General features: G+C 53.5%; 1 protein-coding gene across 2 annotated transcripts; it reads left to right on the top strand.

Moving 5' to 3' along the window:
• The first annotated feature begins 5184 nt into the window (after positions 1-5184).
• Positions 5185-12137, top strand: LOC148217878 (class I histocompatibility antigen, F10 alpha chain-like). Of its 2 annotated transcripts, none has more exons than XM_088158437.1 (8): positions 5185-5359; positions 8524-8787; positions 9016-9291; positions 9805-10077; positions 10170-10277; positions 10376-10411; positions 10531-10563; positions 10984-12137. In XM_088158437.1, the coding sequence occupies exons 1-8, from the start codon at positions 5224-5226 to the stop codon at positions 10998-11000; spliced, it is 1143 nt and encodes a 380-aa protein (XP_088014563.1). In that variant the 5' UTR covers positions 5185-5223; the 3' UTR covers positions 11001-12137. The 2 variants fall into 2 exon arrangements, with proteins under 2 accessions (XP_088014563.1, XP_088014564.1); XM_088158438.1 differs by having other exon boundaries at positions 10987-12137.
• Positions 12138-12565: the final 428 nt, after the last annotated feature.

The following is a 12565-nucleotide window of genomic DNA, read 5'->3' on the forward strand; positions in this document are numbered from 1 at the left end:
AGCACTTGTGGGGCTTCTCCCCTCCAGGAGGCTTCTCCCCTCCAGGAGGCTTCTCCACCAGCTCTGAGCTCTGCCTGGATCTCCGGCCGCCTTCCCGGCTCAGGGAGGGTCTTTCCTCCTCGCAGCTCCCTGGGCTGGGTTTGCAGCTCCTTCTCGAGAGGGACCTCTCAGGAGTTTCCTCGTCCTCCATCTGCCAATGCCTTGGGAATGAAAAATCCTGGGTTGGAGGAAAACACAAGAGAGCACCTTGGGCTGAGGGTTCCTCCTTCCAAAGTGCAACTCAGGAAGTCATTGGGCATCTTGTGTCTATAAGAACCTCCAAAACACAACGATTCAGCACAAAAATTATCCAAACATCAAGACACAGATCAAAATCTCCCCAAAAAGCAAGTTTCCGCCCAAATCCCTTCCAAAATATAAAGATTGAGCCCCTGCAAAAAACCAAAGCACCAACATTTAGCCCAATAAAGCTCACAAACACCAAGATTCACCCCTGTGAAAATCATGGATCATCCTCTTCGGACACCTGCTGCATGTGGCGGGAGCAAGGCTCCTGGGGCTGGGGCAGAGGCTGCAGATACAGGGAGGGGTGGAACATTGTGCTGCTTCCCATTTCTGACCCTCCTGCGGTGTCCCTACTCTTCCTCACACTCCTCTTCCTCCCATTATTCCTCTTTCTCCTCCACAATCCCACCTGCTCCTCCCACAGGCATCGTTTAATCCTTTTGTTCTTCAATTCTGCTTCACCTTCCCTTCTCCTGCTGCCCCCAGGCCCAGCACCCACTGCCGGCTCCCTCTTCCCCCCAAACCCACAGCATCCCAGCGCAGGGGCAGCGATGGAGCTGGGGCAGCTCGGGCTGGGGCAGCGCTGGGCTCTCGGCCGCTCCCGCCCGCACTCGCTCCCCACTGCAGCCGCTGCCGCCACCACAGCGCGGGGGGCCCGGCCTTGGCGCTCCCCCCCTCCCACCTCCCCAAATTCCCATCCAGGGGGGCGCTGGGGCCCGGGCCGGGCGCAGGTGGCTCCAGGTGGGCAACGCTGGGAGCTGCGGCTCTGCCTGGACACTGCTGCGTCATCACCGCCGCGCGCTCTCATTGGCTCAGCGCTGCCCGAGGGGCGGGGCTGCACCAAGCCGGGACACCCTGCTCCAGGGGGGATGGCCCCAAAACGGGGGACCCCCATGCAAGGAACAACAGCAAAGGGTCTCTACAAACACATGCTGCGAATCCGCTTGGACACAGGGCCGGGGACGTGGACATAAGGAAGGGACAGCAGAAGCCATCAGGGTCAGAAAATGTCATTAATTGACCACACAGACTGCTGCTCAGCCAAGGTCCTGCTCAATTCAGGAACTCCCAGAAGAAGAACAAACACTAAACAGATCCGTGAATATCGTTAGCTATACAAAACTGGGGTGCATATTCAGGGGATGAAGCAGTGAGTGCATTGGGAAATCTGTACGTCTCAAGTACTTCATCCAATGAGAAAAGGGAGAGGGAGATGAGGCTGGTAAAATTAGGATGAAAAGGAGGCTGTGTCCTCCAACAATTTCAGAAGCCCCATGGGAAATGGCCAGTGCTCTCTTCCTTTTTTTATGAATTAAATTACTTTTACAAGACTCCTCTGTCTTCCTAGCAGACAGAAACCTCTGGTGATGTGAATTTTTCCACACACCTTGGGACTCGGCACGAATTCCTTCCCCCGTCCGGGGCGGAGACAGTGAGTGGAGCTGAAGGTGCCTCACCCAGTTTGGGTGATCGGCTCCCTTGGGTGGCGGCGGCACCGGGCATGGATTGGGTACCCGAGAGTGACCAGGAGACAGACGAGTGACAGATCAGGGGGGGCTGGGAAGAGTCGGCAGCCAGAGAGCACTGAAAATCTCAGCAGGGACTACAGTGGGATCTTCGGGGACTAAACATGGCAGAGCACCCATGGAGGGTAGAAAGGGAAAGCCACGAAGGAATCCCAGAAAAAGGGATGATGATGCCAAAATATCTCTGAAGGGCTCCTTGGGAGCATGTGGAGGGAGTTTGCACATTCTCCCAGAGGTAATCAAGGACATGGACACACAGAGGGGCAATAAGGGAAGTCCAGAAGAGATTTAGACAACAGGGGATGGATGGTGTTGGTGTGATGAGAAGGGATTGGGTGAAGGGGAGTGTGCAGGAATATGGTTCAGGGAAGATGCAGCAGGAGCAATCTATGTGGGAAGAAAATGGATGATGGAAAAGAGGAGGAAGAGAAAAATACTGAGGATGGGGATGTTTTTCAGCAGGCTCTCATCCTCAAGAGTTGCCAGCTGATGCAGATCCTTTGTATCCCCGGTTGCCAGGACAGGCACACAAGGAGGTCAGGATTGCAGGGGGTTTCTCTGTGCCGGGCAGCGGCAGGAGCGGGCGCAGAGGGGCGGCACCGGGAGCACGGGCTGGGGGCCTGTGGGGAGCTGCGGGGCCGGGCCGGGGCTGTGGGGCAGCCGGGGCTCAGCGCCGGGCGCTGCCTGAGCCCAGCACCCCCCGGCAATTGCAGGCCCGACAGTGGCCCCCGGCCCCCAGGAGGCTGCGGGACGCCCCGGCCGCTGCTCTGGCATTCCTAGAGGTCAAATCAGGTAGAAAGAATGAACAGGGAAATAAAGAAACTCCTTTGGAAGCTGCTAATAGAATCCAAGATGCCATGGGTATCACTTTTGCCATTGGCTTTGGCAAGAATAAGAGCCAGATCCAGGGCAGATATTCAATTCTCTCCCTTGGAATTGATCTTCAGAATTCCTTACCCTGGTAATTCTCCACCTAGTGCGGGCTGGAGATAAGGGATGTATATTTGAAGCAGTCTGTGGCCAGAATCCTGTCTCTGGTGAAATCTCTCCCACAGGAAGCTGGGCTGGCACAGAGCCTGCCTTGGCACTTTGCTGTTCACAGCATCCAACCAGGACATCGGGTCCTGCCTAAGGAGTGCAAAGAAGCACCACTGGTGGCCAAGTGCCGTGGCCCATTCCAAGAGTCCCTGAGCACAGAAACAGCCGCCAGCACAGCTCAACACGGGGGGACCCCTCACCCTGGGCTCAGGGGCTCTCAAGCCCCGGAGATTTGGAATTCCCGGCTGCAGGAGCAGCATGGGAGGGCACCACTGACCCTGCACTGAAGGCAACGCAGCAGCAGCCAGGGCTCCACATCGGGCCAAGCCCCTGGGCCTGCCCACAGATCCTCTGCTGAAATCCTCTGCCTGGGCACCCTCCTTTGGCATCTCCACACACTGGGGCCAATCCTTGCTGCCACTGCTGGAGCTTCGCTGCTTTCTGTGCCTGCACTGCCACAGCTGCTGGGGAAGACAACGGCACAATTCCACTCTGCCCCTCAGTTACACTCACACACTGGGCTGACGGGGATTCGACTGCTGGAAAACGTATTAAGTCTAATTTTAAAAAACAAATCTTATTTGTCTACTCACGCTTGGTTCGCCTTTGCATTGGGGAAAGGAATTTTAAAGGGTTTTTTAAAGAGATGTTACACCACTCAACAGAGATGAGTTTAATATCTCAACAGACTGGGAATAGCCCAAAAGATACCCTCAAAGATTACAAACATCAACAAAACATCAACGAAACATCAGCAAATATCAAGGAACACCCACCCCAGACACTGCCCTCGACATAGCTGGGGACACCTGGTCTGGAAAAGGCTGAGAATGAAATCCAGGAGTGCGGACCTAATTAACATCAGAGGGTGACAAATCCGGGTCCAATAGGAAGAACTGAGAACTACACAATTTGGAAGCAATAAACACTAAACCAATGGATTTCAATGGGTTCAGACTGTATAAAGTTTAGGAAAAATCTAGTAAAATTCACATGCCATGGAATGATTTTCTCTGCACACCCGGGCTATGTGTGGATGAAATAATTTCTGTTGCACATCCTGACCAGAATCAAGTAATGCCTTGACTCTAACACTAAAGACATTGTTGGATTGATTTTGTTTTTCCTGCAGTTTCAGGGACAAGATTACACCATAAGAATAATTTTTCGTAATAATCCTACTTCTGTATTGTCAGTTAGGTTTGGGTCAGGGATGTGATAATCACTTTTTACTCCTAGGAGAGGTAGAAAAAATTTGACTGCATTGCAAACTTTTTGTGTAATTTTGTGCATGTCTCTTAGTGATGACAAAATTTTGGTATGGGTTTTTCGGTGCTCACCTTTAGGTAGCATTTTGCAAGACGAGAAGAACTTTAATGGTGATGCTTTAATGCATAAACAGTTACTAGAATATTGTTAAAAAGAAAAAGGGGGGAAAAAAAGCAGATTGTAGGGAGATGAAATGCGAGTCATCCAATGGCTGGTCTTGAACAGAAGCTTCATTCCAGGGAGCCAGGAGAGGAGCTTTAGAAATGCAAATTAACACGGCTGAGACAATGTGTGGACAACGTAACAAACTTTTCTTGCCTGGGGGAGGATTTGGGCTGATTCCCTCTGCCCCTCACCCCAAGCTCTGCCTGCTTGCACAGATGGAATTTGCACAACTAAAGGCAGAGCCCATAGTGAGGATATCTGACTGCAACAGAAATTGGTTAAGCTGCAAAGGGAAACAGCAAACGGAGAATGTTGGGAAAACTTCACTAAAAAATGAGGGGGGAAATCATCCCTCTCCTCACTCCAACATGTGCTGTCCCTGTCTAGGTTATATAGGGTGGTGTATTAGAGCACTGGGGTGTTTTTGCTAGTCCAGAGAAATCAGTTGGTAATTCAATTATTTGATGATTTAATTAGAAAAAAGTGGCCAATTGATGCAGCCACCTGCAGCCTCCTGGCTGGAGGAAACAGCCAAAAATGGGGAAAATATAAACAGAGACCAGAACAAATGCTACAAATCGATTGACCAACCCCTGAGAACCCCAATGAATTCATATCAGAAGACAGAAAATTCACCCATAATTTGAGTGGCATAATTAGGTTAAAAACTTCTTCTTCTTCTTCTTCTTCTTCCTATTTAAAGAATATATTATAAGTCCTCGAAAAAATAATAACCCAGACAGCTCCAGTGCCTGACCTTCCTGACAACCAATCCACTGAAATAAAGAACGAGACATTTCACCCTGGCACGGGATCAGATTATCTATTCACAGAATGAGGAGGAGTTTGTGGAAAATTAAATTACTCAAACTGCTCTTGGCAAATACATGACAACCGAAAAGTGGTAAAACCGATAACAAAGGAAATAAGAAAGTAGCTCATGTACCAGTCCAAATGTAGAAAGGATGAGAATGGGACACTTTTTTGTGGTTCCCTGGCACACCATGGATTAAACGAATGTGTCGGAGAAGGGAGACGCGGACACCAGGTGGTCATCAGCAAGGTCTCGTTTATTGGTACGCAGAGTGGCGATTAAATACAATGCTTAATTAGCTCATGCATAGTGCAAAATCTTAGCTCCTCATTGGTCTGTCTGCCATTTGCGTAGATGAGCTGCTTGGCTAAGCACTTCTGCATTCATGTGGTTAACAGAGCTCCTTTAGTTCCTCATCTGCATCCTGTATTTCTCAAGTCTACATGCCTTCCTCTTATCAGGGACACTGTGTCCTTGAGGCTGAGGCCTACTCTGCTAGCCTTACCAAGTTGATCTGGCTATGGCCTTTCTCTTCTAGCCATTCCTGCACCAGGCTCTCTACACGAATGCAGTTCCTCCTCTGCTGTGCTGCAGCAACTCTCATCTTTTTACCATGCACGACACCTTGCTGAGTGCAGCTCATTCAGCAGGTGAGCAAGGGGATGCAGGTGGCAGCCAGGCCTCCTGATCCAGAAACGGCTACAAAAGGACAGGGAATGAGGTCACTGAGAATAATCCCAAACCAAAGAGGACCCAGGAAAAGAAATTAAGTCAATGGTAATAAAGTTAGTGAAGATAATTACTGAGAAAATGAGAAGAGGGTTTGAACAGACTAGGATTAATGTCCTTGGAGATAGGACCAGGGACTTGTACAAAAGGAAGTAAGAAGACAAACCATCGGTTTCAGAAAATGTTACTAATTGACGCGGACTGCTGCTCAGCCGAGATCCTGCTCAATTCCTGAAATTAGAGAAGCAGAAACACTTAACAGAGCCAGGAATATCGGATGTTATACAAAAGGAGGGGTGCATGTTAACGAGGACATGCAGTAGGCGTATCCCAGATACTTCCACTGTGAGTCCGATTTGATCCTTGTCACCTCCAGTAGGATCCCAGCTACTCCCAGATACTCCCAATACTATTCCAGTCACTGCAAGTGTGACCCTGTCAGTCCCAGTATGACCCCCGCATGGGCCAGCTGCTCCCAGTGTGATCCCAGTTACCCCTGCATTTTCCCAGTTTCTCTTATTCACCCCTACTACAGATCTGATCATTCCCAGCATGATTCCAGTCAATCCACTGGTCTCTTCCAGTGTATCTCACTTGTCCCCTGCATGCTCCCAGTTGCTCCCAGTAGCCCTCAGTGTGGTCCCAGTATATCCCAGTGTGATCCCTAGTGCCCCAGTTCTGCTCCCAGAGAGTTCTTGTCCCAGTCCTGGTGTACCTCGGTGTCTCAGTCTGTCCCAGTCCCTTCCCAGCAGCCGCCCTGCCCCACTTCCATGCACTGGGACCCCCCTGCACCCCCTTTCCCGGGAATCCTCCTCTGCCAGCCCCTGGATCTCCTGTTTCCGTGACCCCGGGGACCCCCAGACCCCCATTCCCGGCCAGCCCGGGGCACCTCACCCCCAGGCCTCCTTTTCCTGGGAAACCCGAACTGGGCACGGGGCTCTCCAGCCGCTCTGGGATGTATGATCACCCAAAGGAAAAGGAGAGAACAGGAGAGGGATAGAGAGAAGGAGACTGGGAATCAGGGATCGGGGTCACAGCGCCCAGTCCTGCTCCGCCAGGGTGGGATCAGCACCCGCAGGAAAAATTGGATCTCGGTGCTCCCCCCGCTCCGGGCCGAACCCGGCGGGTTCCGGGCAGAGTTCGAGCGCAGGGTCCGGGAGCGCAGCACAGCCCGGCCCGGGGGTCCCGCAGTGCGCGGCTGTGAAGGGTCCCAGGTGGATCCAGGGGGGCGTGGCCAGTGCTGGGGGGCGGGGCCAGTGATGGGGGCGGGGCCGCAGCGGAGCAGCGCGATGGCTCCAGCGCTGGGTCCGGGGCTGCTCTTGGGGCTCCTGGGGCTGCTCTGGGACCCGGGGGGCGCGACGAGAGGTGAGTGGGACGCCTGAAATCGCGACCACCCTGAACTTCCATTTCCGGACACCGGGAACCCCCTAAACCTTCCTTCCTGGACACGTGAACCCCTCTGAACCCTCATTTTGGGTCTTGTGAATCCCCCTATCCCTTTGCCTGGCACCGAGACCCCCTTGAACCCCCATTCCTGGGCACTGGGACAGCCCTGAATCTCCATTTCCGGCCTGAGAACACCCCTGCACCCCCTTTGGATCATCTCGTTTTTCCCAAACCCCATTCCCTCCCTTTTCCTTGAACTTTGGACTCCCCAGACCTCCCAACTTTCTGTGTCCCCCGCCCCGTTTTCCACTCCCGCCGCTTCCCGAAACTGGGTCCCTAATGATCCCGGGTGTCCCAGGGGTTTTAAGGGAGTCGCAGCGGAGATCCAATAGGATCCAGATGAACCCCCTGATATTCCTCCTTTTCCCCGTCCCGTCCCCCACCGCACTCCCTCGGTGTCTTTCCCGTGTCCCAGGCTGCGCCTCCGAGATCCACTCGCCTCTTCCAGCTCCAGACTCCCCTTTCCCGTCACCCAGAGACCTCCTGGCCTCCCATTCCTGCTCTTCCCAGCCTCAGACCCCACTTTCCCTCAACACCGAGGACCCTTGGACGCCCTTTCCTGGGCACAGAGACCCCTTGGATCCCCGATCCCGCCTCTCCCAGTCCCTTCCTTGACCTTGGACCCTTCCCGGCTCTCCCCATTCCGCTTCCTGCCCCCCCAGTCTCTGCGTCCCCCCAGTTCTCCACCCCCTGCTCGTCCTGCGGGGGGGGTCCCAAGGGGACCGGGAGGGTTTCTGGGGGTCGTGGAGGGTCCCAGGGGGGATTCTGGGCTCTGGCCCCCCCCTGAATTTCCAGTCCTGGGCACTGGGACCCCCCTGCACTCCCTTATCCAGTACAAATCCCCCCCTGCACCCCATTTCCCGTCCATCCCGCCTTCCCCAGCCCCTCCTTTTCTTTGAACTTGAGACCCTCCAGACCCCCATTCCTGCTTTTCTCAGTCCCCAGCCCCACCTTGACCTCTGCATTAAGGACCCTAAGCCCCCCATTCCAGCCATCCCAGGTCTCTCCACCTTATGACCCCTCTTTCCTTGGCACTGGGGACCCCCTGGACCTCCTTTCCTGGGCACAGGGATTGCCTGGAGCCCCTCTTCCATCTCTCCAAGTCCTTGTATTCCCCTTCCTTCACACTGGGAGTCTCCTGAGTCCCATTCCTGGGCACTGGGACCCATGCACCCCATTCCCACCTCTCCCAGTTCCTCTTTCATTGATCCATGACTCACTCAACCCCCCTAAATCTCTGTGTCCCCCCAGTTCTCCACTCCCTGTATTACCTGTCTGTGGCGGTGTCAGAGCCCAGCCCGGGGGTCCCCCAGTTCATGATGATTGGATACCTGGATGGGATCCCCTTCGAGCGCTACGACAGCGAGCGGGGCCGGGCGGTGCCACTGACACAGTGGATAAAGGATGGAGCCGAGCCGGGATATTGGGATAGGATGACTGAGACCTGCAAGAGGAACCAGCACATGGATGCCAGGAACCTGGAGACACTGCGGGACCGGTACAACCAGAGCAGGGGTGAGTGGGGGGATCTGTGGGGCTGGGATGGCATCCATGGGGGTGGGATGGGATTTATGAGGCTGGGATGAGGATTCACAGGGCACCAAGGGGCTGAGATGGGGATCCATCAGGCTGGTATGGGCTATCTTGTGATCCGTGGGTTGAGATGTGGATCCATGGGGCTGGGATGAGGCTCTGTGGGGCTGGGACACAATTCCATGGGTCCCTGTGGGTACAATCCCCCAGGTCTCCACACCATACAGTGGCTTTCCAGCTGTGACCTCCTGTCCGATGGGAGCGTCCGTGGGTCCTACCGGGATGGCTACAATGGGCAGGATTTCATCTCCTTTGACCTGGGATCCAGGAGATTCGTGGCGGCCGACAGCGCTGCTGAGATCACCAGGAGGCGCTGGGAAGGTGAAGGGACAGTGGCTGAGAGCTGGACGAATTACCTGGGGCACGACTGCCCGGAATGGCTCAAGAAATACGTCAGATATGGGCAGAAGGAGCTGGACCACAAAGGTGGGAGCAGAATTCCTGTGGGAATGTGTTGCCCATGTGTTCAGCCTTCTGATTGTTGACAGATAATTTTTGCAGTTTCTCACACTCTGTTCTTGTAAACAATGAATATTTTGCATTCCTCTTTGGAGGAAGAGAGAATTGATGGGACCTATCGGGTCAGGAGGTATTATCCTCACTGTCCAATCCGTGGTCACTGTTGGAATTCTATAAATAGACATGAAATGTAAATTAAATGGTTCTTTTCCTGCTTGATTCCTCAGAGTCACTGAGTGTGTGTCTTTCCCTCTGTGTCATTCGGTGACAGGAATTTGGAATTTTGGAATGGACAACTTGGTAACATGGAAATTCCTGTGAGAATTCCAGTGGCAGATCTCACCCCCATCCCATTCCAATGGAATTCCATGGGCAGATCTCACCCCCATCTCATTCCAGTGGGAATTCCATTGCCAGATCTCACCCCCATCCCATTCCCATGGAATTCCATGGATGTCTCTCACCGTTATCCCATTCCAGAGCCCCCTGATGTCCATGTGTCTGGAAAAGAGGAACACGGGACGCTGATCTTGTCCTGCCACGCATACGGATTCTACCCCAGCTCCATCGCAGTCATCTGGATGAAGGGGGATGAAATCTGGGGTCAGGAGACGGAGTGGGGCGGGATCGTTCCCAACAGCGACGGCACCTTCCACACCTGGGCCAGGATCGAGGCGCGGCCGGAGGAGCGGGAGCAGTACCGGTGCCGGGTGGAGCATCCTGGAATGTCAGAGCCCGGGATCTACGCTTGGGGTGAGGCTGGGAATGTGGAATGTGGGAATTGGGAATTTGGAATTCCCAAATGGGGATTCCCCTCCCCCTCCTCACCATCCCTCGTTTCCCAGAGCCGACAGCTGGCAGGAATCTCACTGTGGTGGTCGCTGTGTCCATCATCGCTGCCATCATCATCCTCATTGTCCTCATTGGATTCATTGTCTGGAAGCACCAATCCGGTAACACACGGGATGGGGGCCGGGAAGGGGCATGGATCCACCCGGCACTGTTCTGGGAATCCTGTGCCACCAACGCTGATCCTTCTGTTTTTCCACAGGGAGGAGGGACAGGAATGAATACAGCATGGCAGCCCGTGAGTATCAGTGGTGGATCCAGCTCTGGATCCCCTCTGTGCAGATCCCAGGATGGATCCTGGGGTTAATCCCAGTGTGTGATCCGTGCTGGAATCTCATGGATCTTCTCTTTCTGCAGGAAAAGATATGGAAACCAGCAGCTTGAATGCAGGTGTGGAGCGGGATTGGGGTGGGATTCCATAAGGGGATTGGGGCAAGATGGACAAATTGGGATCAGGGAGGGATTCTGGATCAGAGCAGGGGTCCAGAACAGGATCAGATGGAATTGTGGAGTGGGACTGGGGCTAGATTCTGGAGTTTGGATCAGGCAGGATGGATGGTGCAGGATGGATGGATGCATGGATGCATGGATGGAGTAGGTGTGGGATGGATGGAGAGGGATTGAGTGGGATTCCAGAGCGGGATTGGGGGAGGATGAATGGGGCGGGATCACATGGGATGGATGGAGCAAGACTGGGATGGGATCAGGTGGGATTTTGGAGCAGCTCCTGCTCTCCATGGGCTCCAGCCAAGTCCATCCTGTAGGATGAGGACAGGGACAGGGTGACACCATGACCTTTTCTCATCCCAGCAGGAATCACTGCCTGAGCGATCCACGGAGCAGGATCCAGCCCCTTCCCTCTTCCCAGGAAACCAAGAGCTGCCAGCAGAGCTCATCCCACTGTTCCCACCCACCCACAGCTTTAGCTAGCAGATCAATTTCCTATTTTCCATTGTTTTAAAGCTAAGAACCACAAATATTCCCAATGCTTTTGTTCCGGTGTGAAATTATCCTGCTTTGGGCAATAAATCCTGCTTGGGGCAGTAAATCTAGGTTCCTTCCTCCAGTGGCCAGCAGTTCCTCTCTACGAGGCAGGAATGGGAATGGGGACACTGGGGACAGGGATGGGGACAAAGGGAGCAGGGATTGGGACACCAGGATGGGATAGGGACAGCAAGGAATGGAGGCGGGAACAGCAGGAATGGGAATGAGGGACAGTAATTGGGACGGGGACACCAGAAGCAGGATGGGAACACCAGGACTAGGGTGGGGGACACATTAATGGGAATGGAGACACCAGGAGCAGGATGAGGACATCAGGACTGGGATGGGGACACTTAAATGGGGGCAACAGGAGGAGAATGGGGACACCAGGACTGGGATGGGGACACCAGGGGCAAAATGAGGACTTCCCAGTGTAAGAGTCCATCCAGAGTTCCCTCATATGCCTCACAACCATCACGAGGATAGAGGCTACCCCAAGGACCCCCCACCTACTTCTGGGCAGGAGTTCTGGCCTGGTCGAAGTGGATGCTGGCCAAGGGACTGTTTGCTGGTGCTCTGTGCTCGCTGTGCTCTCCACGGTGCAGTGCCTTCAAACAGGTACTGCACCTACAGCTGCTTCTCGGAGCACCCACTGCATGTTCTGTATTGGAGCATCTCACAAAGGCCCATAAATCTCCCCAGCTCTTGGCCAGACACCACTCATTCTGGAACAGGACTATAAAAGGTGACTCTCTGAAGAAGATTTTTGAGATCTCCCCACAGAAGACACGTCTATTGGCGTGACCAGGAGGACACTGGAGTGTATTGGCCAAACCACAGGGATGGTTGTCTCATCCGTTGGTAGCTATTCCCCATTTCCCCCTTTTCCTTTCTCTCTTTACTTTGTTTCCTCTAACTCTCTCTCTATTGCAAAACTGAGTTGTTGGCACTCCATAAAAGTTCATTTTGCTGTGAGCAAACTGATTTGTCCCCTGTTGTGTCTTTTACGCCCCTGAGATCAAACAAACCATCAGGACTCTCCCCTGTATTAACAGCGGATCGTGACACCTTGGCACACCCATCTCCATCCCCCAGGGTTCATTTCCTGCTCCATGCCCCATGTCCAAGGTGTCCCCAGGAGAGTCTGTGTAGCAGTCCATCCTGGAAGGGACGGGCTGGGAACCGGCCCCACAGCAGGTAACAACCCTGGACACTGAGGAGCCAAGACAGACAACATCCAGTCACACTATGGCGAGCAACAGAGGAGAAGAAAAGGATTATGGGAACTACTGGGCATAACCATGCAAATAGAGACTACACAAGGGTCTGTGATTGGCTGGAAGCTTTCTAGAACATTCCTTCATAGTCTGTATAAGTGTCTGCTCAACCCTTGTGCGCCCTTTTTATT

The sequence above is a fragment of the Sturnus vulgaris genome, unplaced genomic scaffold, assembly GCF_052056855.1.
Source record: "Sturnus vulgaris isolate bStuVul1 unplaced genomic scaffold, bStuVul1.hap1 Scaffold_198, whole genome shotgun sequence".
NCBI classification, from domain to species: Eukaryota; Metazoa; Chordata; class Aves; order Passeriformes; family Sturnidae; genus Sturnus; species Sturnus vulgaris.